A 27,851-nucleotide genomic window follows, 5' to 3' on the forward strand; every position below is an offset into this window, starting at 1 on the left:
GGGGGGGGACCCCATGCTGTCAGCAGAAGCACCTTTGCCGGACTGCTGATTCCCAAAAAAAGCCACATTGCTCTGAGCGGAAGGCAGCAAGGGGAGGGTTCACTTGGGTCTGGGTAGGGGGGACATGGATGTGGGCAAAGGTGCCTTTTCATCAGAGGACATGGGTGTTTTGTTTCTGGCCTTAAAAAACAGTCAGCCGGGCTCACCTGGCTATAATGACAAGCATAGAACACGATTGGCTGTAGCAGGGAGTAGGGGTGCCCTGGGCCCCTGGGGCAAGGATGAGGTCCATTAACACCAAGAGAAGAGCGTGGGCCGCCCCTTTCACCAGACAGCTGTGGATAGGCCGATGTCCTGTTGGGGAAGCGCAGGACGCCCCCCACCCCATTCCTTCTGCGGCCCGGGCCCCTCCTAAAGCTGCGCCCGCCCGGCCTGCTTGCCCTTTACAGCAAAGAGCAGCCTCAGCGCTTTCCCCACTCCTGCCGCTTCCCTTTTTGTTCTTCCGCATCCATCACCGGGCAGGGAATGGGCGGGGCCGGGTGGGAGGGGCAGGTGGCCGTAGGGCTGGGTTCCTAGTATCCCGCTTCTGCTCTGCATGGCTGTGCATTGTGGATGGCTGCAACCAAAGTGTCTCCTCTCCTCTTCCCCTCTCCTCTTTCTTTCTTCTTCCTCTGATCCCATCCCCCTTATCACTTTCACTGATCGTTACAATGTAAGCTCTTCTTGCTAGCTCTCAGCTTAGCCTGCAGCCCAGCTGTTTGGGGATTTCCCATCCTGATCTTGCTGTAAACCAGAAACTGAGCCTGGCAGACACCTCAGAGCACAGGCAGGAAAGGAGCAGAACAAGCCTTTGAGGAAATATTCCCTTTATTTCCCCGTGTTTTCACCAGGCTCGGACTCTTTTTCCCTTAAAACTGAGGCAGAACTTCTTGGTATGTACCCCCAAAGAACTAGAAACAGACTCAGATACATATACACCCATGTTCATAGCAGCCTTATTCATAAAAGCCAAGGACAGAAACAACCTGAATGCCCACGGGTGGGTGAGTAGAAGCAGAATGTAATCTGTACATACAATGTATTATTGTAATACAATGTATTATTTAGCCCTAAAAAGTCTTGAAATGCTGACACATGCTACAACCTGGACGGACATTATGCAGAGTGAAATAAGCCAGCCACAAAAGGACAAGTACTGCATGATCCCACTTATACGAGATGCCCGGCACAGACAGATTCATAGAGACAGAAGGTAGAACAATGGTTGCTAGGGACTGGGGAAGGAGGGGTGAGGGGTTGATGTTTAATGGGCACAGAGTTTCTGTTTGGGAAGATGAAAAGATTCTGGAGGTGGATAGTGATGCCTATTATACAACCGTTGTGAACATACTTAATGCCACTGAATTATACACTTAAAAATAATTATAATGCTAAGTTTTATGTTTTGTATATTTTACCAGAATACAAAAAAAAAAAAAACATGGGGCATGAGTGACTGAACTTTCAACCTATTAGCTGAAGAGGTAGACAATGAGGATAGCACTCTGTCCCTCCCCTTTATTCCCCCTCTTCTCTTGTGAATAGGTAAAACTGAGCTTTTCCGTTGAAGGAGGGACTTCTTGGCTCCCTGGTTGGGATTCATTCTAGAACATACAGCTGAGCCCCAGTGACAGATTAGCCTGGTTTCCCCTTGGAAAGCAGAGTTCGTGGAAGTACCCCAGCGGGGAGAGACCTAGCAGCAGTAGAGCCAGACAGGTATATGGATCTGGTCACCACAGTGGCATCTGGGGCGCAATCCACTGGGGCTTGCTGAGGGACTGTGTCCAGAACCTCAGAATTCAGAGGGAGTGTTAGCTCTTCTCACTTCTAGGGTGCAGGAGCTGGGTGCCAGGTGAGTTCCTGCAGGTATCTGCAGACATGTGTCAGTGGAGCCCTGGGCAGAAGGTGCTCAGGGCAGCAGAGGTAAGGTACTGTCAGGCTACACTGTGTAAAGCTGATTGGACAGCAATGACTGGAGTAGGAGGGAGGCTGAGAGGATATGAGGACAAAGGAAGTGTCCCAGACAAGTGACCAGTGAGGGAGAGTCCTCTTTTTTTCCTCTGGGCACCAAAATTCTACAGCGTGGGAATGGGTCTCAATGCTTGTCTCTTTCCTTGATGAGCCAGTGTGGGTTTGGGGCTCCCTTTCAGGACTCTGGTGTGGCCCCATGAAAAGCCCATGAGAGCCTAGGAGAGCCCAGTAGGGCAGGACAGGCTGCTACTGGACGCAGAGCCAGATACTTGATCCTCCTGCAAAATTCCACCTGTACGTGAAGGGCGCCAGGAAGCCCTAGATAAGATCTAAAGTCTTCCAGGAATAATAGGTGTGGCCTTAGGCACTGGCTTTTCCTGCAGGCGGCTCCTTTTCATCACTCTGGACATTAACCTCATCATGCCATCCCACTGAGGCCAGCAGCTAGGCACAGGCCCAGCCCTCCAGAGCACAAAGCCCCATTGCAGAGTAAGTAGCACACCCAGAGCACTTGAAGAATTCACTGCTAGTTGGAGGGGCAGTGGAGAGTGGAGGAGTGGGAGATGTCCTGAGGACCTGAGCAGGCTGCAGGGAGGTGGGGTGAAGAGGCTGTGGCCATATAGGTGGACATGGAGCTCTGCTGTGCTAACTTGGGCAAGTTACTGAAACCTCAGTTTTCTAAATAGTATAATTATGCCGATTTCATAGAGGTGTTGTGGGTGATAAGTGGGTGAAGGCATGCATAACAAGTGCTGAGAAGGGTGCCTGCTACCTGACAGGCGCAGTACACATTGGCTGCTCTCGTTAGTAGTAGAAGTCGCAGTGTTCAAGCCCAGCGGCCAAGGCTGGACAAGTTCTCTGCCCAGTAGCCAGTTCAGTTCTAATCTCCTGTTAGAACCGGAGATTGGGCTAGTTGCCGGATGGCCTCTAAGACACTGTTCTAGCATTACATGAGTGTAAGGACCTCTAGATGTGGGGGGGGGGGGGGGGAGTGCCTTGGAGTGAAAGGCACAGTGTGAGCAAACGCAGAGGCAGAAAGAGCATTGCGCGTTAGTTTTCTACTGCTGCGTAACACATTACTGCAAACTTAGTGGGTTACAGCAATACCTGTGTATTATCTCCCATTTGTGGAAGTCAGAATTCTACGCAGTATATCACAGGGCTAAAATTAAGGTATTGCTATGCTGAGTTCTTGTCTGAAGGCTCTGGGGGACAAAGTCTGCTCCCAAGCTGATTGGTTTTGGGCAGAATTTACTTCCTTGCGGTTGTAGGACTTAGGTGCCCTTTTCCTTGCGGTCAGTGGCCAGGGATTGTTCTCAATTCCTAGAAGCATTTCCTGTCACCTAACCCCTCCTTCTTCAAACCGGCAACAGTGCATTCGGTCTTTCTTGTGTTTTGAATCTCTGTCTCTACCTCCAGCCCCAGATTTAAGGAGCTCATGTGATAGATCAGGCCCTCCTGAATAGTCTCCCTATCTTAAAGGCCACTGACTTGGAATTTAGCTGTATTTGCAAAATCCCTTCCCAGGAGTACCTAAGGTAGTGTTTGATTGAGTAACTGGGAGAAGATGTACGCCCAGGACCCTCTGCTGGTTCTGCCTACCACACAGGGCATGTGCCTGGTGCAAGGAACATAGTAGACGGGGCCGGCGGGTGGCATGGACAGCCACTGGAGCAGGACAGGTAAAATGGATGTTGGTGGTGGGAGAGCTGTTAAGCCACCGTAGGCCTTGAATGGCAGGTGAGGGAAGGGGCATTGGATATCCCCACCCCGACCTCTGGCCCTACGCCGGTAGGCACGCTTATTCCAATGTGAGCTCATTTCCTTCAGTCTCACTGCCACCTAAGCCTCCACCCCTGTGTTCCCTCACTCTGAAGAGGGCTCCTGGGCCTGAAAGCTTGGACCGCTCCCTCTGGAATGTGAAGACAGACCCATACGCTGAGTTGAGGAACCCACGGCAAACTCTCTACAGCTCCCTTGCAGCTGACCTGGGGTCCAAGGGAGGCTAGGCCTCTGGCAGGAGCCAGAAACCAAGAACTGAGTCAGGAAACCCGTTGAAGAAGGTGTGTGCCCACCAGGGCAGTTCTTCCTCCCATCAGCAGCCCAGCCTCTAAGGAGGCTAGCGACGATGGGGGAGGCAGCATGTGTGATCTCAGCAGCATTTGTGGAGCCCAGCGGCCATTCCTGGCCCTGCTTTGGATGTATGAGTTAAATACTCAACAAACCCTTGATCATTGGTGAATGTATTCTAAAAAACATTATCAGTAAACCAAGGTTTTGAAATTCAAATGTTCCTTGAAACATACTAGGACCTCGTCTTCATGATAACAGTCACAGCCTAGGTGCGTGCAGCCCTTCATGGTCTTGGAGCTCTGTGCATACATTCGGGTTTTGTGTGTGTGTGTGTGTGTGTGTGTGTGTGTGTATCCAGTGGCGGTGATTTGGTAGACGACCATTCTGCTAGTTCTGATGGTAAAACCCTGAGCAGGCTCTGCTTCCTGTAGCTGAGTGGTCTCCCCCCGGAGAGCAGCGATCTCCAGATGAGCTTTAAATCTCCTTCCCATCTGCCTTAGAGCCGGTGAGGAAAAGGGGGGGGGACCCTGGTGGGAAGGGACCTAGAGGTGAGAAAGGTTCTAACTCTCCCCACTTCCAGGTGGGTCAGGTGGGAGCTTCAGGGACAAGGGAGTGGGGGAGGGCACTGGAGGTGTCCCAGCAGGCTCGGGACAGCTGGGTGCACCCAGTCCAGTCAGAAGGGGACAGCATTCTGCCATTGGACTTAAGTATCCCTGACGTGCTGGTCACGCGCTCTGCCGGGCTGCGCCAGCATGAAGGCCACAGGGGCCAGCGAGGGAGCTGTGATCCCGTGCAGGGTGGCCAGGCAGTCTCCGAGGCTCGGCCACGCCCTCCCGAACAACCTAGCAGGCCCTTCACGTTCCGTCCTGAAAAGCGAGTCGCATTCCTACGGCAGCATGTGTCCCAGTAGCTGTACCATCACGTGGCTGCAAAGCCATGCTTCTGACTTACGGCCTACAGGCCTTAAGCTAATTGAGGGATAGTCTTGTGTCCAAAGGAAAGATATCTCTTCAGAAGGAGGCATTTCCTGGCGGAGTTTGTGTCTGGGGACCCCCTATGCTTCCCAATGCCGGAGTCAGGGACATCAAAGCCTGCAGTCTGTTTTATTCTGCTTTGTGGTGGATTTTGTTGACTCCAAGTTGGGAAATGGGGCCTGAGTATAGGCTGGGTCCGTCTTTTGCATTTTCCCAGGTGCTAGGGTCTAGGTGTGGAGTAACATCGGACATGGCGCAAGTTACCGTGTTGGCCAGTTATGCCAGTTATCTGCCTTCTCTGGGCCTCGGTTTCCCTCTCCATAGAGGGGAATTGCAGCGTATTCTTCACACTAGTGGGGCGTCGTCCCTGCCTCCAGCTTTGTCTCACAGAGCCTTGTTCTTTCTCTCCCGCAGTCTAACCCAGGCCCCTGAGCTGGAGGGATGGAGAACTCCTCAGCGGCGTCCGCCTCCTCCGAGGCTGGGAGCAGCCGCTCCCAGGAGATTGAGGAGCTAGAACGATTCATCGACAGCTACGTGCTCGAGTACCAGGTGCAGGGGCTGCTGACAGACAAGACAGAGGGTGATGGCGAGAGTGAGAAGACACAGTCCCACATCTCCCAGGTGAGCACTGGCCCGGGGAGGGGAAGGGAGAGAGAGCCCAGGTCCTAGGCAGGTATGGAGCCTGGGTGCACTCAGAGAGAGCCATAAGGGAACCCTAATTCCAGGCAGGAAGCCTCCCTCAGCCCCTCTGACCCACGTCTACTCCATCCTACCTCACTGGGCAGCTGGGGCCCAGCCAGATGCACAATTCACTGCACAGACATTTACTGAGTACCTACCATGTGCAATACACTATTTATTCCCTGCCGTCCACAAGCTGTGTTATGAAAGAGATCTGGAGATTGTAGCTTATCCAACATGCACACAATCAAAAGCTGTAGCTTGTGAATATTTTCTTTGATTTCAAATACAGGCAGTCGTTGGAAGCCAGAGATTTGAGTCTGTTAGGCAGTCCCCCGGGGCCTTGTGTGTCAGACCTAGTCGGGCACATGAGGCATTCTGACTTGGATCTCACCCCCTCCTGGATCAGTCTTCAGTAGCCCTGGCCGTGGGTGGAAGTCTCAAGTTCTCCCGAATAGAGTGAGCCATTCAGGGCGGCGACCATATTGTGTGCTCCTTTGCCTAACACCGGAAATCCTCAGTAGATATTTGTTCAAGAGTTGGCTCCAGATTTGCTTCTAGCTGCCTGCGTGACCTTGAGCAAATCCCTCAACTTCTCTGAGGCTTGGTTTTCATATCTGGCCAATGATTCTGCTCCCTCGGGAATATTCGAAGGTCAAAGGCGATAAGAGTTCAAAGCTAAAGAGAAGCAGGGTGTCGCCTGCACAAGGAGACATGGGAGGGTCTCCTCTGTTCATGTGTCCACCTCGTATACTTGCTGTCTCACCTTAAGCCCGGAATTCCTCTGACAAGTAGAGGGGAGCCACTGGGTGCCCTGCTCTGGAGAAAATCTGAATGCAGCTGACTGGGTGGGCAGAAGATCAGACCCTCCAGCTTTTTAGAAAGCCAGAATGAACCTATGGCTTTCCTGGAACTTGGGACCAGGAGTCAACCTGGGAAATTCTAAAGCCATGGTGGTCTGTACCTCATTCCCACTGGGGGATGAGGAAGAGAAAGTGGGCCCTGAGAGAGAAATGGAAATATGTATGATGCTTCCCTTAGTGTCCTCAAAGTTCTAGAATCACAGTTAGCGTAAGTGTGTCATTTGTCCAGTGTTCACTCTCCAAGGCGTATTTAGCGACTGCCCTGTGGCTGGCACTGTTCTCGGATTGGGTATCCGAGAGTGAGCAAAACAGACAAGCACTCTGCCCTCGTGGGACTTCAACTTAGTGGTGGGTGATAATTGTGGTGGAAAAAAATAAAGCAAGAAATGGAATGGGGACTGGTAAGGGTCAGGAAAGGCTTGCAGTTTTAAAGAGGATGTCAGGGAAGGTGTCACTGAGGAGGTGGAGAGGGGAGCCATGCAGATATCTGGGGGAGGAGTGTTCCAGGCAGAGGGAATGGCATGCACAAAGGCCCTACCTGGAAGGGTCCCCCAAGCACAACAGGAAGGCCGGTGTGGCTGCTGCAGAGAGAGGAAGAGGGAGAGCTAGAGGAGACGAATCAGGGGGGAAGTGGGGACACCTGAGCAGGGCTGAACCCTGGTGTCTGCCAACACTCAGATAGCAGGGTGTGCAGCAGAACCAGTAAGAGAACAGGAGGGAGTTAGCGGGAAGGCAGAAGGGAAACCAGGTGAGAGCGGAGTGCTGGAAGCCCCAGGAAGGACGTGTTTCAAGGAAGCGTCGTGCGTGTGTTGGGGCGGAGGGTGTTGGCCGTGTTGACTGCTGCCGCAGGTCACGGAGAAGGAGGACTGAGAGTAATCTGATAGAGCCGAAGGAGCCGCTGGTGACTCTGACAGTCGAGTGATGGGGGTGAAGTTCAAGGAGACTATTGGAGGACAGTACAAATCCTCTCTGTATTACAGGAGTTTCAATGTCAAGGGGAGAGACATACGGTATTTGGGGAAGTCGGGTCAAAACAAGAGTATTTGCAACATGGTGTGCATCGATGAGGGTGGTCCAGAGCAAAGGGGATGGCTGCTGGAGCAATGGCCTTGAATAGGTAAGAGGGCTTGACCTTGGCTGAGCCCCCAGCGGCTCACACCCCCTCACAGGAGGAAGTTGCCGGGCTCGCAGCCACGCTTCCAGCATGGCACCCTCTCGGGCATCACAGCTGTGGCGTTTTCCAGCTGCTCTCAGCCGTGGTGGTGCAAGTGCAGAGTTATGAAGGTGAATTTAACCAGGACCGAGTTTTCTCTGGGTGAGGACAGTGGAAGGAGGAAAGGGTGGGGTAGGTGAAGGAGCGATGAGGGTGGTGTCCCCTGATCCTGAGCCAGGCAAGGAGGGGAGCGGGGACCCACGGGTGGTGGTGGATGCTGAAGGGTGGTGGGTCAGTGGCTTGGAGGTCCTACGGAAGTCCGAGAATTGTCAGAGTCCTGGAAAAGAAGTAAGATGGGAAGATAGGAGTGTCCAAGAGCGGGACGTTTGAAACCTAGGGTAGAGGTTTCTTTCATTGCACAGAAACTGGCAATAAAAGAGCCTCGTGTGAGTGTGGGAGTGTGTGTGTGGGGTAGAGGGAAGATCAGAAGGAGAGGGGTCCTGGAACTGAGAAGCCGGGCATGGGAGCCAGCTGCGTGGGTGTCAAAATCACCAAGAAAGGGAAAACGGGTGCTGAAGAAGGTGGCAGTGACCCAGGAGAAGTCTTCGAAAAGTGCGGGGAGCGAGGTCGAGGTGAATGACTGGGGGTCTGCAGGTGACTGCAAGGAGGTGGGGGGGGGGGGTTCTTGTCTGATAACATGTTAATTTATTTGCATAGCTTTGTTTCTTGATTTAAATCACTGATGGTACAGTTAACAATATCGGGGCCTGGAGTGGAAGTGGGAGAGCCGCCAGACTAGACTGGAAAATTTCTGAGGGGCGTGAACCTCTTTGGGTTGTCCGGGGCAGGAAGGAGAGGAACTGGGCGCAGCAATTCTTGCAGCCTCGCGCAAGCACCCCAGAGCTGACTTCCCCAGGAGCAGGCCTCATGGGCGGGTGCATGGGGCTAGCCCGGCATGTGCCGCCTGCCTACCCCGCTGTCTGGACTCTGGGGGACTCCAGGGGGGCAGTTTTCAGTGGCTCCTTTAGGCGAAATGGGCTTTTACAGGAGGAGGGGTCAAGGAAGCCATGAAGCTTCACCCCAGAGGAATGCTTTGTGAATGGGAGAATTTCTGTTCCCAGAGTAGCCATGCAGGAGGTAATGTTGGAAGGAGGGGCCTGTCACCTGTCGCCCAGCACCTCTACCTTACCCATGGTGACTGCTAAGTTCTCAGCATGTAAAGCATGAGAGAAGTGCCCTCAGGCTGGGCCCTGCACTGCTGGCTCCTGCTTCTAGGACACAATGGGTCTGACCACGCTCCAATCTCTCTACATCTGGAGGGGTTTTAAACAGATGTTTGTTGTGAGGCAGTGTGGAAAACATGGCCACTTGTAATATCTGGATGCATTCCTTAAACTTTCCACATTCTTTTAAGTTCCCTGGAAGAATGCAAACACTGGACAGGATCCAGGGTCCACCTGTGTGTTATTGGCCAAGGACTTGATCCCACCCCCTCTCCCCCCCACACACACATATGCCCACAGATGCAACTGGGGTACAGACTCCAGGGGAGGGCACGGCTGGGGATGACCGAGCAAGATCAGGGTTAGAAGTGTCTACGTAACATATTTCTATTGACATAGCCTTATGAGAAATCTTTTTGCTAAATCATTTTTGATTATTTTTATTTGATCCGATGACTGTTTTAAATGAAAGCCAAAAACAAAGAACAAAAATAACCTCAAAGAATGTGCTAGTCTGCCTGTCTGCGGTAGTGTTTTAATGTTTCTGGGAGAGGAAAATTCTTCTTAAGAATCTTGGAAACCTTGAGAAACCTTGAGGGAGTAGAGAGGAATGTTGTCTTTCAGTTGGTGAGGTCACTTTTTTAAGATCTGAGAGACGACAGTTGACACTCAAGAAGAAAGTATCATGATGCTTGTGCAGTTATATTCTTCCCCTGCTCCTCCCCCAGCAACAGCTGGAAAGATGGATGGAGGGAGGGAGAAATGGAGGGAGGGAGGGAGGGAGGGAGGCATGAGAAGGAAGGGAGGAAGAAAGGAAGAAAAGAAGGAAGGAAAAGAGAAGGATAGAAAGGAGAGAGAGAAGGAAACAAGAGAAGGAAGAAAGAAAGAGCAAGTGAGATTCCTTTTTTTTTTTAGATGAGTAACCAAGAGAATGTATGTGCTAAGTTCTCAAACCCTTACGGGATACCATATTTAAAATTACCACACACGCACCCCCGAATGCTCACACTTCAAAAGTGCCTGCCCTCCAATGGATTCCAAGTCCCTGAGGCGCATCCTGAAAGTGGTCCTCACTCTGTGCCTGGGATGGGGGGATTATACTCCTATTCTGCAGAAGAGAAGACAGACACAGAGATGGGAAACAGCCACACCGCACTGCCAGATGGCAGCTGAGCAGAGCCCTGGTGCTCACCCCTTCCCCACCTGCTTTTGGTTTCCCTGAGAGGTCTAGGCTGTTGGGCGGTTATTTTATCCACACACAGAATGAGAATTAGGAGTCCAAATCTCATTGACAATTAGCCTTTTGTAGAAGAGATTGGGATGTTGTAAGTGGGGCAAGTTTGACACTTCTGATGTGAGTGGATGGTCTTGTGGATCGTCACCAGGCTTTAAAGCAATGCTCGCAACTCTGTCTGCACAGTGGAATCATCGGGGAGCTTGGACTGGCCCCCACCTCAGAGTTCAGTTGAATGGGGAGGGGCCTGGGCATGGCATTCAGCCCCCACATGACTCTGAGGTCCTGCTAGGTTGGCAGCCACTGCCACAGGTGGGGCACGTCCGCCTCCCTCCCCCACCCCTCATGCCAGCTGTTCGTTCTCTTGGAAGGAGAGAACGAGTATTCCAAAGAGCATACATTTGATGAAGGCATATTTTCTAGTAAACTCTTGTTAATAGGTCGAATGAAGAGCCAGTGAGGATGAAGATAACTTCCTATAGTCCTTTTTGATGCTGTCAGGCACTTAGAAGTCCCGAATGAAGAGCCAGTGAGGATGAAGATAACTTCCTATAGTCCTTTTTGATGCTGTCAGGCACTTAGAAGTCCCGGGTTTTGTTTCAGATGCAAAGTGACCTTTCAAAGAGAGAGGCGGGCATGCAGATATGTGGGCTGGAGTCAGCGTGGTCAGGTTTGCTCGATGTCTCTTTCTCACAGTGTTTTCCTTCTCTTTTTCTTCACGTTTCCTTTCATCCTGCCTTTCCCGTTTACTGTTCCCTCATTCCTCTTGTATGTCATTCCTTCATTTCCTCCTGCCCTCTAAATCCCTTTTCCCTGCCATCTTTGCTCATAGGAGGAAGCGCTCAATGGTGGACCACCCATGAAAGGCTTAACAGAAGAAGTGAGTTTAAGGGAACCTCTGGGGTGGTTTGAGCATGGGAGACTTGTTTTATTTTTCTCCTTATTTTAAAAAATAATTTATTTTTACTTACACGAGTAGTATATGCATACATGTTCATGGCACATAACAATAAAATCTCCCTTATCATCTGCCTCATTCCACTGCCTTACCCTACCTCCCATCGGATCGGTCAGTTAACTTTCTTACCTTTTTAAATGTTTTTACCAACACATATATAATATGACTTATAGGAATGTATTATTTCAAAATCATAAATCATAGCCAGGGAATATGTTGTTCAATAACTGGCATTTTCACCTAGATGTCTGTCCTGCAGGCTCTTACGCCTGCTCGTACAGCTGCCCTCTGTGTGGATGTCCCATATTTTAACCACTCACCTATTGATGGGCATTCAGGTTACTTCCAGATTTTTTCCTAGAAATACACGGTACTTCAGTGAATACCGTTGAACGTGCCTCCTCCTACACATAAAAAAGTACATCTTCAGGTAGATAACGAGATACAGAATCGATTTCAGTAGTTATGCCAGATTGCTCTCCGAAGTGATTTCCATTATTCACACGACCACCAGTTGTATCGGGACATATTATCTGTTGTCATTTTAATTTGTGTTTTCTTGATTTCTAGTGAGGCTGAGGTTTTTAAAATCTGATTACCGGTCATTTTTTAAATAGGTTAAAATTTTATTTTACCTTTAAAGCAACGACTGGAAAAACACACAATCAGAATACAGAGTAAGAAGTTTACCATAATTTTATGACAGAAGCTAATGTAATTTTTGTGTATAATTTTTTTCTTTACACCTTTTACAAAGTTGGGCTTCTGACATACATGTAGCTTTTCAGCTCGCTCGTTTATCTCGCATGATCTAGACATTGTTTGGTGGTTTTGGCGTAAAGCATAATTGTTTAAATCTGCCCTTTTTCTGCCAGTCACTGTCGGCTAAATAGTGAAGGATAATTAGAGCTAACATGTTTTCCTTCAGGCTGTGTTCTGGGCTCTTGGACAAAGTCATGAACAGGATGGACCGTAACCGCTGTCCTCCTAGCCCTTACTTTCCGGTGAGAAATGACGGATGGTAGACAAAGATGGAACTAGGATGTTAGAAGGTGATACGTGTGTGAGGCAGGAAGGGGCGGGCGTGCTGGGCTGTCCTGGAAGCCTTACTTAGAACAGGAATTTTGAGCAAAGGTTTGAAGAAGGTAGGAGAGTGAGGCCACTTGGGAGTGAGTATTCCTGGCAGAGGGAATGTCAGAGGCAGGGGGAATGTCAAAGGCAGAGCTTCGGTGCGGGGTGTGCCCGGCTTTGAGGAAGAGCTTTGGAGCTGGTCTGGTGGGAGCAAAGTTAAGCAAGGGGGGGATGCTGTGGAAGAGCCAGGTCTGCAAGGCCTCGCCGGCCCTGGTGAGGACTCTGCAAGATTTTGAGACAGGGAGACACGGAGTGTTTTGAGCAGAGCGGGGACCTGGTATGGCTGGCTAAAGAGGATCACTCTGGATGCCATGTGATGAATAGACTGTGGCGAGGGCCCCGTCTATAAGGGTGGGAATGGGGGGATGGGCAGGGAAGGAAGCAGGGAGATCAGGAAGCTGTTTAGTTGGTCCAGGTGAGAGGCGATGGTGGCTTACAGCAGTGTGGTCACAGTGGAGGTGATAAGAAGTGATTAGATTATCGATATACTTTGAAGGTACAAATGACATGATTTTCTGATGAATGAACCTGAGGATTTTAGCCTGAGCATATGGAAAGGTAGATTTTCCAGAAATGAGATATGGGAGACCCTGGAAGAACAGCTTTGGGGAGCAAAGGTCAAGAGTTCAGTTTTGGGACATGAAAGACTTAAGAGAGCATTAGATATCTTAGTGGAGATGTTGATCAAGCAGTTAGACGTGCAAAGGTGGTGTTCAGAGGTGGGAAATGACCCGGACATTTACATTTGCAAATAATGGCATATGGATGGCATTTTAAGCCAGGGAGTGAGGAAGCTTAGAGAAGAAGGTCCGAGATTGGTCCCTAAGTTAGGAAGCTGGGGAGATGCGGAGAAACAGAGACAGAAGTATGTCCATGTTAACTCATTTATTCTTCATAAAAATTCTATGAAAAAGATGCTGTTATTGTGGCCAGCTTACAAGGTAGAAAACTGAGACACAGAGAGGTTGAATAAGCTGCTGCTCAAGGTCGCACAGCAAGTGTGTGGCCAGTCTGAGGTTTGAACCAGGTGGTCTCCAGTTACCATACACTTAGTCTCTCTGCTATTGGTAGTTTTGCTTATTATTGCAGGTGGGGGAAACTGAGTCCTAGGGATGAAGTGACTTCTCCAGGGTCATAGAGTAAGTGATGGAAGAGGCATAGGAACTTAAGATTCTCTGCTTCGAAAACTTCAGCTCCTAATTACTATGTTACACTGCCTCTCCAATAGAAACGTCGTTTGTTTATTTTTTAAGATAGAAGCAAGAAGCCTTTCTCCCTTTCTCAGATCTCAGCCTTTGGGCAGCATCCTCTGCCCCTTACACACAGGCTCTCCTGGAATCTCACCGTGGGTGGAGAACGATCTCCTAGCCAGTCTCCAGTCCCACCTCCCCTTCCTGTTCCCCCTCTCCTGGTCAGTAAGCCCTCCTGCCCAGGATAAAGGAGGAAGTCAGACCTGCTTCTGACTTTGAGAGGCTCATGCCTTGAAGCCAGCAGGATTCTGCTCCTGGCCGTCCCAGGCCACGAGGAACCTATGTCTCCTTGGCATCAGGTGAGAGCAGTGGTTCCCCAAGACCTTCAATTTGCCCCCTGGTGGTCTTGGCACCCCATTGATTAAGAAGTTGTGGATAAGATGACTTTTTTAAATAATTTTTTACTTTGAAATAATTTCAGATGTACATAAAAATTATAATAATAGTACAAAGAATTCCTGCATATCCTTCACCCAGATTCTCCAATTGTTAATATCTTACCGAATTTGCTTTCTGTCAGATAGATAGATAGATAGATAGATAGATAGATAGATAGATAGATTGATAGATTGATTGATAGATTGATAGATAGATAGATAGACAGATAGATAGATAGATAGACAGATAGATTGTATAATTTTTCTATTTGAGAATAAGTCGTAGATATGATTCCCTTTTATCTTGAAACACTTCAGCGTGTGTTTCCTAAGGGACATTCTCTGACATAATTACAATATAGGAAATAAACATTGATACAATACTATTATTTATAAATGGGTTCCTCAAAAAAATTAATCATAGAATTACCATATGATTTAGCAAGTCTACTTCTGGGTATGTAGACAAAAGAATTGAAAGCAAGGACCTGAACAGATATTTGTGTACCATGTTCATAGCACAATTATTCACAGTAGCCAAGAGGTGGAGACAACTCAAATGTCCATCAGTGGATGAATAGATAAACAGAATATACATACAATGGAATATTACTGAGGCTTTAAACAAAATGAAATCCTGACATATACTGCAACTGCTACAAGATAAAGTCCTCAAGGAGGACATTATGCTAGACTTACAAGGCAGGAAACTGAGGCACAGTTTTTTAGCAGTTAAGACGCTGGGGAGGCAGTTTCTTAACACTAAGTTATGCTCCCTCTTCTATGAGGCACTTGGAATAGTCAAATCCTAGAGAATGTAAGGAGAATTATTGTTTCCAGGGACCAGGAGGTGAGGTGAATGGAAACTTACTGTTTGATGGAGACAGAGTTTCATTTGGGGGTGATGAAAGTTCTAGAGATGGTAGTGATGGTTGGGTAACAGTGTGACTGTAGTTAATGCCACTGAATTTTACACTTAAATATGGTTAAAATAGTAAATTTTATGTTATATATATTTCACCACAATAAAAAAAAAATCTGGTTTGGTGTCTAATCCAAGATTACACATTATGTTTAATATCTGACAGTTTTATTGGCTCTTGAATTAATACCCTTTACCCATACTGCCCTTTTTGGCTGTGTAACCCTGAGTCAGTTACTTAACCATGCTGTGCTTTGAGTTCTGTATTTGCAAAGTGGGGATAATAAACGTGCCCAGGTATCTATGAGGAGTGAATGTTAGTGTATACACCGGGGTTAGAGCAGTGCCTAGATTTAAATGAGGTCTTTATATAATCTGGCGGTTAATCCTTTGATATACGTCTTGCAAGTAGCCTCTCGCCTGTCTTCAAATTTGTTCATGGCTTCTTTTGTCACACAGAAGTTTTAGACTTTGATGTTTAAAACTTGTTTCTTGGATTTTAATCAACTTGGAATGTGTCATCCGTGGATGGTGTGAGGCAGACATTAGAGACATTTTGTCCTCACCTGCTAGCCAGTTGTCTCAGATGGTATGTTTATTCATGCTTTCTCTTTCCCCTTGATTTGAACCACTATCCTTATCATATACTAAGCTCCCATTTGTACTTCTGTTTATCAGTGCGGTTTTAGCAGCGGTTGGTCCTGTGCTGATTCAGCATGCCGGTTTGGCTCTGACCACATAATACACTTCGATATCTGGAAGGGCAAGTCCCCGGGGGGAACCTAGAGACCACTGGAAAGCGGAATGGTTTGTTTTTAGCACCTGTGGCCTCCCGCACTCCAGGCTTTTCCCTTTCACTCCCCCTCCCCAATGTGCAGTGTCTTCCCCTGCCCTCCACCAAGTCTGGACCTAAAATACTGTCCATCCTAGGTGCGTATGACTGATAACGGATTCAGTGCTTTTTAGTCTGAAATATTTCAAACGTACCTATAAGAGCAAAGATGAATAGAATAGCCATGTACTGACGAGTACAGAATAAGCGTCCGCACTCCTAGTTATGGAATCTTCACTCTGTGCCCTCCCCGTTTCGGCTTTCCAAATTAAGAAATAAATTATGAGATCTGATGCAGGCCCCAAACCATGCAAATTCTATAGTCATTTTTCCCATATATAAAAATGCCCTACTTTTCCTGCCTATTTCTGTTCTATGACCTTTTCCAGGCAGACGACACCTTTACCCACCAGAGGACTTGCTCCTAGCTGTAAACTGGTTTACCTTGAAGGAGAAGCTCTCTAGGTGTAGGACTCAGGCATGGGGGCGGGATGGCGGAGAGGGCCCCTCTCTCCATCTTGGAATCGTCTATGTGGATAAGGACCAGTTTGGGAAGGTCGGTGTCTGGAGATTTTTCTAGGTGGTGGCTGCGGCCTAAGAAGAAAGAAGATGACTTTGAGAACAGAGTCCTAGCAGCTGCTGGGAACAGCTTTGGAATAGGGAGAGTCCCCAGGGGGCTTTAGGACCCAGAAGAAACCCTTTTCCCAATGGAAGTGCTTCAGGCAACTGCAGAGGAGGATTTCCCTGGGGCTGCTGCTTGGCTTAGAGGGTGGAGGTGGGATGCCACCCAGGCCCAGTGGGTACAGCCTTCTGGGATAAGTGAGGTGACTCACACTAGATGCTTCCTCAGGGGTCAGGAAAGCTGTACATAGTTGGACCACATTCCCTCCTCTAGAAACTTTGCCTGGGGGTCCTGTCTGTACCCAGCCCTGGAGGGGTCTTTGGGGTGGGTTTCTGTGGACTTGGCCATCTTACTTTCCTTCATGCATCAGCCCATGGCTCACTGCCTGTGGGTACCATGCTCTCAGATCCGCTTCTTCCCATCTCTGCCTCCACTACCAGTGGAAACCTGAATATTGGATTCTGGCTTAGCCTCCTGACCTGCTTCCCCTGGGCCACCCTAACAGGGTCACCCTCCTCTCCTGACCCTGTCTACCCAGGAAAGGTCTCTGACTCCTTAGCCAGAAAGTCATGCTTGCCCTAATCTGCCCCTAAGCTGGCCAGCGATTCATGCCTGGGCTCACTTTGTTAAAGTGGTATCTGATGGATTTCTCATTTTTCTTCCCTTTTTCTAACCGTACGATTAATAAATATCTTGAGGAAATGCTTTGAAACTGCAAATATCCAGACAGAGGGAATTTAATCCAGGGAGTTGGTTACCCAGATGATAAAAGAGCCAAGAAGCTAAACAGCCCAGAGATGAGCAACTCCAGGAAGCCATCGCCACCTCTAGACCCGAGGCACGGAGGGAGGGGGAATGGTGTTGCTGGAGCCAGGGTTCAGGGTCATGCACGGAAGGCCTATCTGGTGAGGACAGGAGCTGTGAAGGAGACCGCATCACTGCTGGCACTGCCACCTGAGGCAGAGAAAAAGAGTGGGGAAACCGCCCGGGCTTCCCCCTTCTTCTTTTCTCCCATTGGCTGAACCCAGCTAATGCAGGAGCCTGGGAGTCGCAGTCTGCAGGGGTCGGCCCCTCTCTAAAGCCTAGCAGGGCTGGGCAAGAAGTGGATGTGAAGCCCGGGACGCACCCAGGACTGGTACGCTGTCCAATAGCCACTAGCCACATGTGGCTCTCCAGCACTTGAAATGTGGCTGGTCTAAATTAACATACGCTCTAAGTGGATTTCAGAAATTTAGTATGGAAAGAAGAATGTAAAATAGCTCATTAATAATGTTTATGTTAATTACCTATCTAAGTGATAATATTTTAAATATATTAAGATAAATAAAATATATTAAATTTAATTTGACTTTTTAAAAATGTGGCTACTCGATCATTTAAAATTGGCTCTTATTGTGGCTGCCGTTCCATGCCAGCTGGACAGCACTGCTTTAGAGTGTACACGTACTGGCCTGTGTCTTCCGCATTGTAATAAAACATCTTTCCTGTACAAAGGTCCTGTCCTTGGCCCGCAGGCAGGAAGGCATGTCCAGCCAAGGTTTTACAAAACCAGGACGGCACTGGCCTTGAGCCATCCACACTCACTCACAGTTTTGACCAAGTGTGTTAAACAGAGATATTAGGCTCCTCTGCTCTTCTTTTATCACATAGGGTATAGGTCAAGGTCAACATTCAACAACATTAGCTTGCGCAGATAGCTACCATTTAACGCAATAATGAAAATACCACCATAGAGCTAGATAGCACCTTACAAAGGAAGGGCTACACTATTACCGTTGCTTCATATCTCTGGAGTGTTTTTATGGTTTACAAAGGTTCTTACCTCAGCCTTACGGAATCACCAGTCTTGCTGTCCCCATTTGATAGATGACAAAATAAAGCTTGAGAAGTCACATGGACTTCAGTTGCTCTCAAACTCCTGGTGCCTCACTTGGGAGCTTGTCGAAATGCTGATGCTCAGGTCCCACCCTCCCAGAGTCTGATTCAGCAGGTGGAGGGTGAGGTCCAGGGACTCCAGGCTTTGGAGACGGTCACACAGGTGGTTATCAGCCCGCACTTTGGGATACACCAGGCCTCTGAGCTCTCGGGGGTTGAGCAGTGGGACTGGGCTCAAGTCAGGCTTCTGATGGCCAGTCTGGGACTCTTCCCCAATTCAGGCTGTCCTGTCAGTGAACAGGTCCATCGTCTTTTGGAACTGAGCACACGGGAAGATCCACACACACACGCCTCACCTCCAGCTCTGGCCTTGACACCGTAGAGGGCTAGTGTGGCTAAAGCCAGGTCAGACAGTGGAGGATGGTGCTGGCTTTTCTCACAATGACCCTGTGTCTTGTCTGGTTGAGTTTAGAATGTAGTCGGATCTTCATCACTTTGGTGGGCTTAGATGAAGGGCAGTTACTTGCCTTCCCCAAATGTACAACAAAGGGTCATCTCCACGTGGAATTTGGAGATGCCAACTTGGGCCTGCTGGCAGGGAAGGATTTTATACTCGTTCTGCTGCAGGAGGGCAGGGCCATGCGCTGGGGCCCAGGCTGAGTGAGGACGAGCCTGTGTATCTTCCCATCCCTGACCACTCCTTTCTCTTCTGTAGTGGACGACGGACTGCAGCGAGCAGCTGGACAGCAGCTGTTCCTTCTCCCGAGGGCGAGCACCCCCACAGCAGGTAGGGAACCAGCTCTGCCCCATCTGGGAGCTGTCATGTGTCTTGTCTGTCTGTGTTCCTGAGAGGTGGTGATGTGGAGAGAGCAGGAAATGGGAGAGGAGAGGGTACAGTCTGCCCTCTGGAAAGGTCTCCCTGAATACACAGCCCACAGTGAAGCCCCTCCCTGCAAACACATGGATCCATAAGATTTCTTTTCATTAGCAGTATTATTTATAATAACAAACAACTGCAAACAATCAAATGTCCATTGAGAGGAGAGTGGATAAATATGTGCTATTTCCTCACAGTGGAATGTTATTTAGCAGTAAAACGAAGGAACCGGAGGTTCGCACGTCAGCGTCAATGATGGATCCCACAAACAATGGGACTCCTAGGGTTTTGGTGCTGGTGGATCACTTTGGAGATCACCCCTGCCCCACGTTTGCAGAGGACCTAGAGGGGCAGACTGTGGGGCGAGGCATCAGAGACTCATCCATTTCTCCCAGCTAACCAGCTGTGCCGGGACCAGGCTGAAGCCAATCGCTTCTCCTCTTGTCGCTTGCCTGTGAGATCCCCAGGGCTCCCCGCGTGGGTCGTGTGGCGCGGAGGAAAGGAGGATGCTGCTCTTGGAGAGCTGTTTCTGGTGACCCCCAGGCTTTCTCCTGTTGTCCAGCTGTTCTTGCTGATACCTCATCCTTCCCGGTGGGAGACAGTGGGATTAGAGACGAAAAAACACATTTCTCTCCACCGCCAATGCAGCCTCGCTGTCCCTGTCCAGAGAGCTGAGGGGAGCTTTCGGAGTCTCCTGCAGTAACTCGGTCCTGACTTTGGAGCGCCAGCTTTCACAGGCTCCTGCAAAGTGGTTTATGGGTTAAGAGGGAAGGCTGCTTGGCCCGAGCCCTGCTGTCGTCACAGCCCTGGTGCAGGGTGAAGCTGCTCAGAGCTCAGGCCAGCTCAGCAGGCTAGAGAGGTCGGGTGTTTCAGGAAGGACCTCCTGTAGCTTCCTCAGCCAGGAAATATTTGCAGAGGCCTGCTGCTCTGCTCGGGAGGGCCCGGAGGATGGCTCCTGCCTTCAGGGGCCTTACAACTTAGTTAGAAAGACCAGATAGTGTGTGAAAGAATACCCAATGCAGGAAGTGTCCAAAGGGTGACCTCAGGTGGCTCACAGTTAAAAAGCCTGGGCAGCCCCGAGCAGAAGAGGTAGGACTGAGCTGGACCCTGTAGGTGGAAGGCCGTGGTTGGGACCTGCGTGCTGCTCACCATACTACGCAGAGAGGCAGGAGCAGGATTGAAATGAGGTCTCCTGAGGTCAGGAGAACTTTGATTCAGTAACGAAAGGGCTGATATTTAGGCATTAGTGATTCGATTGATCAGGATACAAACAATAGATGTAAACGAGACAGAAGCGTTTTTCCTCTCTCAGTACGACCCGGGTGGTTTTTCAGGGCTGGCGTGTCAGCTCAGCGGTGTCAGGACAAGCTCCTTCCTTCTCATGGCTCTGTTCTGTCTAGGGTGTTGTCTAGACGGATGGCTCGTGTTCCAATGGAATAGTACCACCTCAGACCTCTGACTTCCCCTGGTGAGGCAGCCATCTCCTGATGCCCCCTGGTGGAGGGATCAAAATGCTCAGCATTTCTTGAGAGACTGCATCACAAGGAAAGCCCTCATGTAACTGGCTGGTGGCAGCTGCCCCTGCCCGAGGTGTCCCGGAGCGGCTCCCTGATGGAGGGAAGAACCAGGGAGCTTCCCATTGAAAAGCGCCTTTGCTGGGTGCGGGTCTGATGGGATGCTGCTGGCCCATCCATCCAAAGCTCCCTTCAACCAGGTTCACCAGATACAGATAGAAGCCGTGGACCAGCGCCTGGGCACACCTCCCAGCCCTGTGAGCACACCCACGAGCCTCCTCGCTACACCCTCTCATCCAGGCAGACTCTCTCCCTCATTCATAGTATGATCGAGCTGTTCCCTGTACATCTGCCTCTCCCCTCAGCTGGCTGGTCAACCCAAAGATGGGAGTTAGGGCTGGCTCTACTTCACTGACTGCCCTGGGCCTAGAGCCTTGCATGCAGTAGGTGCTCATTATGATGCCTGAGTTGGCCCAAGCCAGTGCGCACAGTCAGTCCCTAATGGGCCCTGTGTCTCCAGCCACACGAACTTCGGGATGATGGGACAGCTCTACTCCCCTACATTCACTCATAGGGAAGAATTAGTTTCAGGGGGAAACTGAGGCTAAATTGAGACTGGGGTAGCGGGCTGCTCTGGCATGTCCCCTGACTGCACCCACCTTGGCCATATGTGCCCAGGAAAGTGGGGTGGCCAGAGGATGCTGAGGTGCTGCCTTCTGCCCAGGAAGCTCTGTGTGGTGAGTCACAGACCCACGCCCTGAATGAGGGGCCCAGAAGCAGGCGGCATCTGAGGACAAGTCATACACTGATTTTGTAATTTCAACTAACGTTAAAAAAAAAAAAAAAAGCCCAAACTTACCTCCTCTGAAACCTTTCAGAAGCAAAGTGGGAGCAACCTAGAGTAGGTTGAGTCCCATGAGATGGGAGCAAGGGAGCTCAGAGAGTCCATGGCAAAAAATGGGCTGCACATGGTCCTGAGGAGGCCTGTCCGACTGCCGGCAGTTGGGATCCGGTTGTGTTGGGGACTCTTTGGCACCCTGGCAGCCTCTTCCCAAGGGAGCTAGCTCATCACCTCGTCATCTAGTTAGGAGGTTGGAATACAGTTTCCACCTTATCATTATACTGGGGGAATGCATGGAGTCGATTTAGAGGAAACATCGAAGTGAGTGCAATCCCGTGCAGTTAGAAAACATTTCAAGGTCCCAGCGTGGGGTTTAGCATTCAGGGAAGAAAGCTGTAGGCATTGAAAGGTCATATGAGGTCAGAAGAGAGCGGCTCTTCTCCATCTGCACAGAAGAACCAAGAAAAGTAATGTGCACAGCAGCAGCAGGGCCCATGATTAGACCTTGAGAAGGACTTCCTGGCTGGAGGATTTGTTGGCTGGTGGTGATGACTGTTGAGCAAGGTAATGAAAGCTTGCTACAAACCTAACGAGCATACCTCGTTATCAGACAGGTTTGCTCAAAGCCCTGGGAAAGGTGGGGGTGTATCAGAAACGGTCTCTGAGTCCTGCAATGCCACACTCCCTGAAATGGTCAGAGAAGGCCACTCCCCTGTTCCATCATGACGCTCAGGAGAGAGTGAAAGAGCCTTGTCCCAGGGGTCAGGAGAACCAGATGTTGGCCCAGGCGTGGCACAGATTCCAAGGCCTCTCTGCAGAATGAGGTGTCGGGCTACACAGACCTTCTCTGAGCCTCTCCGGAAATCTCTTTCATTGTTTACATTCTGTGTCTCCATGAAATGACCAACGGAATCCAAATAGCTGCTAAAAGCAGCAGCAGGGCCGGATTTTCCAGATTTCTCCACCATTCCCGACCCACTCTGATAACCTGTACCAACCTGCAGGCTGAGGTATATCCTAGGCGCCAACACTGACTCTGACCTAGATGATGACAGGTGGCAGGCAGAGGTGAACCTCAGATACACTGCTTACCTCTGGCCCACAGAAAAGGGTAGGAGGAGTATTCTGCCAGCCAACTCATTGCCCTTCAGTAATTATACTGTTAGTTCAGTGCCAATTTCAAAACTCATTAGTACAAATGATGTCTTAGGAAAAGTGCCTAGATTTTTAATCAGATTCTATGGATACTTGAGAAATATCACATATGTATTCATGACACTGCATTCTATTCAGTCAGGATATCGTGAGCTTGGCAGACACATATTCACCAGAGCCTTCCGGCTCACAGCCCGTTTGCAGAGCAGAGGCTAGTTACCATGACACAGGCTAAAGGCGCACATGCTAACCCCTGAGAGCCGTCCTGATCACAGGTACTGCAGTCATTCCAGAGTGGCCGCGCTGGTCTCTACAGGTAGGGAGGTGTCATGCAGGACCTGAGACTTGCACTGTGCCTTAGGGGAGGGGTAGGATGTATGACCAGCTGGAGAGGAAAACAGAAGAAATGAGAGAAGAGATGGTGTCAGCAAAGGCTTGAAGTCGGGCATGACGTCGGGGTGTCAGGACAGCAGGGAAGAGCACAGCAGAGCAGACGGTCCTGCCGCGGGGAGGGGTGAAGACGGCGAGCGCGGAGGTGTCCGAGCGCCCGGCCGGGACGCCGGAACGCCGGAACTGCCGTCCAGCCCCACCGCTGTTTGCGCGCCTGGTGCTCCAAACCCCGTGGAGCAGTTGCTGTTTTAACCAGTTACCCTGTCCGGGCTGGGGGGTGGGGGGGAGGAAGAACGCCGATGGGTCTCGCTTGGGCAGTTTGGGGCTCCAACCTAGATGTGACACGTGTCACTTCTACTCTGGACTCCTTGTCCAGAACTAGTCACACGGCCTCACCCGACCATAAGCACACTAGGAAGTATAATCCTACCAGGCGCCTGGAATGGAGGAAACCGGAACTGTCGGGCGACTGGCTAGATGACTGTCACATGCCCCGCCTCTAGTAGAGGGTCACCAGAGGCGGGGCTGACCTCTTCCTCCCCACAGCAAATCCAGAACTATGTGGGTCTCCAGTGAGCCCTGAGGACCTTGCGGGTCTCAGGATGCCAAGCAGCTCAGAGGTCGCTCACCTGATCCGACCCCGCCCACTGCATCGAAAGGCATCTCCTTGTTAGGCGGCTCCATTAACAAAAATGTCTTCTTGGGTTTAGTCCCAAACCACCTTCTCACAACTCCTTTTTCCCATGGCTGTTTAGTCTCTCCCCCAGCAGTCCACCATGGCAAGTCTGCCTTTTAATGTAAATATCCTCATTCCTGCAGCTGTTTCACTTTGTCATAGTTAGCTCATTCCTTTGCTATCTATCTATCTATCTATCTATCTATCTATCTATCATCCATTGATCCAATCAGCAAGCCATCATTGAGAGCAGGCAGTGCTCAGAAGTCTGGGACATAACCTGACCGGTCTTAGGTCTTGTCCCATCCTGGGGTGTCCCCCTGGGAGGGTGATAAGTATGGACTGTAATTCCTCTCGATCGGCCTCCCACAACTGAACACAGTCCTGCCGGCATGATCCCATAGTGCCGCCTCCACTGCTCTCGGCGTGTGACAGCCGTCCCTGTCTTCGAGGTGCCGTCTGGCTCCGGCTCACCTGAAAGAACCAGGATGTAACACTTACCAAATAATCTCGATTATTAATTTTATAGGGAGAACAGTCACCAGCCATTCCTTGCGTGCCCACTGTAAACAGTATGAGTCATGTGGCTTGGTCGCTGCTCTCGGAGAACCTAGATTCTGCTTAGAGAAAGAAGACATTCTTGAGTGGAAAACCAACAGTGCGGAACAGCGCGAGAATACCGGGGTGAGGGAGCTGCTGTCTGCAGGGGAGCTTGCATCCAGCAGAGGGGGTCAGGTACGCAGGCGTGAGGATGGAGGCACCATGCTGTCATGGTAACGGGATTGCACTGGGAGCTAGAAAACATGAGACCTCGCCTCTGTACCTCTGACTTACTGTTTGATCATGGTGAGATACGTCATCTCCCTGCAGCCTCAATTTCCCTTCTAAGAAATGAGTGAACTAGACGTAAGGCCCTCAAAATGTTCTGTTAAAAATACAGACCTAGATTTCTGCTTCTGGGAAGATGGAGTAGATAGTTTTGTTTTTTTTTTTCCTACATTCCTCCTGCTAAGTACAACTGAAACCCTGGGCAGTCTATGTAAAACATGAGAAGACTCTGAAAGGTGGAGAGAAGGCACACCAGCTAGTGTACTTGGGATCTGAGCAATGACACAATGGCAACCTCCATGGATTTTTTTTTTGCCTTTCGTATCCCAGGCTTAGAGCCGAAGAAGTGAGTAACCAGGAAATGCCAAAGGACACGGAGTTTAAAAAGGTCCCAATAAAAGTCTGTTCTCCTCGGCAAAGGTCCAGAAAAAGAGCAACCTAGCAAGATTGAAAACTTTTAGACAATAACCGCCGTACGACAGCCAAACATCACAGAAAACACTGTGGCCCCACCCACACCCAAATCAGTAAAGTCCCATTGGGACCTGAACTTTCACCTCCTCTCAGCTGTAAAAGGTGCCCCCAACTTCCCCCACCGGATTGGTGTCAGAGAAGGCCAAGAAGGAAGCTGTGACTTTTATCCCTGCCAGATTGCTAAGAAAGGTCCTGCCCACCCCCGTGGTATTACTGGAGGCCATGCAAACAGGGCTGGACTTGACCCCACTCAGCTGTAATGAGGTACCCCTCCCCTCCCCGCTGGGATGTATCACAGGAGGTGGAATAGAGAGCTGGGACTTCCACTGCTGCCCACTGGTGATGAGGCCACCCCCATGGCAGGGTCGCCGGGGACAATGTGGGGACCTAGAACTCCACCTCCACCGGCTGTAACAACAAGCCCTCCCTGGACTTCTGCCTTCACTGGCAGCAATGAGGCTGTGTCCTCCCCTTGCCCTGCCAGAGCGGCACCACAAGAAGCCAGTTAAAACAGAAGATTTAAATAAGATGCAGAATCTCGTAACAAATCATGAAAGTGCCCTGATTGCAATCAAAAATCATTTGTCATAGCAACAACTGGGACGATTTTAAACTGAATGAAAAGAAGATAATAGATGTCAACACTGAGATGCAAAATTGGACTAGTAGCTCAAATAAATAAAGAACTGTCAAAACTCAGCATTAAAAACAACCCGATTTATAAATGGACAGAATACATGAAGAGACATTTTTCACCCAAGAGGATATGCAGATGGCAAATATGCACAGAAAAGGATGTTCGACACCATTAGCCATTAGAGAATATCACTACGTACTTATCGGAATGTCTAAAATGTTTATATATATATATATATATATATATATATATATATATATATATATATATAAAATAACAAACACTGAATGCCGGTGAGGATGCAGAGAGGCTGGGTGGCTCATGCATTCCTGGTGGAGATGTAAACTGGTGCAGCCACTCTGGAAAACAGATGGGCAGTTTTTTTTGTTTTTTTTTAAATGAAACCTACAAGTGCCATATGATCCAGCCATTGTACTCCTGGCTGTTTTTCCCTGAGAAATGAAAAACTTATGTTCACACAAAAATGCGCACTCCAATGTTTATTCCTAATACATGCCCTTCAACAGGTGCCTGGTTAAGCAAGCCGTGGCGCTCAGCAATAAAGGGGAATCAGCTACTGATACACACAGCTGCCTGGATGAATCTTCAGGGAATTATGCCGAGTTGGGGGGAAGCGGGGAAGCTAGTCTTCCAAAGTTACGTACACTGTGATTCCGTTTCTGCAATCTTCTTGACGTGGCAAAATTATAGAACTAGGGAATAGGTTGGCAGTTGGCCAGGACCAGGGAAGGAGGTAGGCCAGGAGAGAGGTGGGCATGAGTACAGAAGGGCAGCAGGACGGGTCCTGTGCCGGTGGGAATGCTCTCTATCTCGACTGTATCAACATCAGTGTACTGGACGTGACATTGAACTATGGTTTTACAAGTTTCCCCATGGGGAGAAACTGGATAAAGCGTACAGTCTGTATGATTTCTCATAATTAGATGTGAATTTACCATTTTCTTGGAAGTTAATTTTTTAAAAGTAGAGACCTCTTGTTTCACCAAAATCTTTCAAGGAAATCCCATATAGAAACCCCGAAGGGTCAGAACTGCTTGGTGAGGCAGGGGGAAGGAGCTAACTTGCTTTCTCTCCCACCCCATCCACCTCATTGCTCTGGGAGCACCCCTGCAGAACTCCCAGGTCACCCCCAACCCCAGACCAGATGACCCCTCAGCCCCTTTCCTCCTTGGCCTTCTGCATCTCTGAATCTGGCACTGGCAGCAAAGGAGATGTCCCTGGGGACAGAGGAGTTACAAGAACGTCTCCTAGTAGGGAGCCTTGGGGGGTGGGATCCTTTCTCCGTGCAGGGACATGGGGCAGGGTGGGGGACGATGAACAGTTGAGTGGGCCCCCCACTCTTTCAGCAAATGCCAGACAGGCAGAAGTGGCCTCTGGTGTGGCCCAGTCCAGAATAGGTTCAAATCACAGGGCCATTTAAATCCTAAAGCACAAACCTAATTAGCCAAGAGAAAGTGAGCAGAGTGAGTTGACTTAGGGGAGATATACTTTACCACAGGCTTTAGTTATTATCTCCCGCCTCTCCCTGGTCTTTAGGGTCTTAATTTGAAGACAGCAGGGTTAGAGAGAGAAGGGACAGAATGGACAGACAGATAAGGAAGTTCTAGAGTGAAAGGAAGGGCCTTTTCTGCTCCTGAACAAGGCTCTGATGCCACCCAGGAGGTCCTCTCTGCTGGCTTTTGCTTTGCTGTTCTCCTGCTTCAGAGGCCCTTCTACTGTCGTGGGATTAAAATATGGGGAGTCCATCATCATCTTTCCCACCAACATGGAGGCGCTGTCCTTGGTGCTGAACACACACACACACACACACACACACACACACACTCTCTCTCTCTCTCTCTCTCTCTCTCTCTCTCTCTCTCTCTCTCTCTCTCTCTCTCTCTCTCTCTCTCTCTCTCTCTGTTTCTCTCTCTCTCTCCAGGACAGAACTAGAGCATTATATGACTACATGACTGTTTCCTAAAGGGGGTTCTACGGTACCCTAGTCCTGCAAAGTGCCCTGTGGAACATAAAGGAAGGGTGAGGTGGATTATTTCTGGCCAGAGGAGTTTAGGAAGTACCGCATACTATACCGGCACCTACTTGAAGAGTCAGCATCCATCGAAGACCAATAAAGGCACTGGGAAGTTCTGCAATAAACTAATTTATTCAACAATCTTTTAACTCACTATGTCCAAAACATTCGAACTGTCCCCCACCCCCCATGAAACTCTTTAACATTCGGTGTTTCCAGAAGCGTGGTCCGTGGACCGCTCCAGCT

General features: G+C 49.6%; 1 protein-coding gene across 10 annotated transcripts in view; it reads left to right on the top strand.

Moving 5' to 3' along the window:
• CTIF (cap binding complex dependent translation initiation factor) overlaps positions 1-27,851 on the top strand; it is a 249,103-nt gene that overhangs the window by 57,984 nt on the left and 163,268 nt on the right. For 8 of the 10 annotated variants that reach the window (XM_036230024.1, XM_016148451.2, XM_016148452.2 and 5 more), the window contains 3 exons: positions 5,472-5,678; positions 11,044-11,091; positions 18,894-18,965. In XM_036230024.1, the coding sequence (XP_036085917.1) occupies positions 5,499-5,678; positions 11,044-11,091; positions 18,894-18,965 (300 nt within the window). In that variant the 5' untranslated portion in view covers positions 5,472-5,498. The remainder of the gene's footprint in view (positions 1-5,471; positions 5,679-11,043; positions 11,092-18,893; positions 18,966-27,851) is intronic. The other 2 variants (XM_016148455.2, XM_016148456.2) reach the window with 1 other exon arrangement.

The sequence above is a fragment of the Rousettus aegyptiacus genome, unplaced genomic scaffold (genome assembly GCF_014176215.1).
Source record: "Rousettus aegyptiacus isolate mRouAeg1 unplaced genomic scaffold, mRouAeg1.p scaffold_m13_p_12, whole genome shotgun sequence".
Classification (NCBI taxonomy): Eukaryota; Metazoa; Chordata; class Mammalia; order Chiroptera; family Pteropodidae; genus Rousettus; species Rousettus aegyptiacus.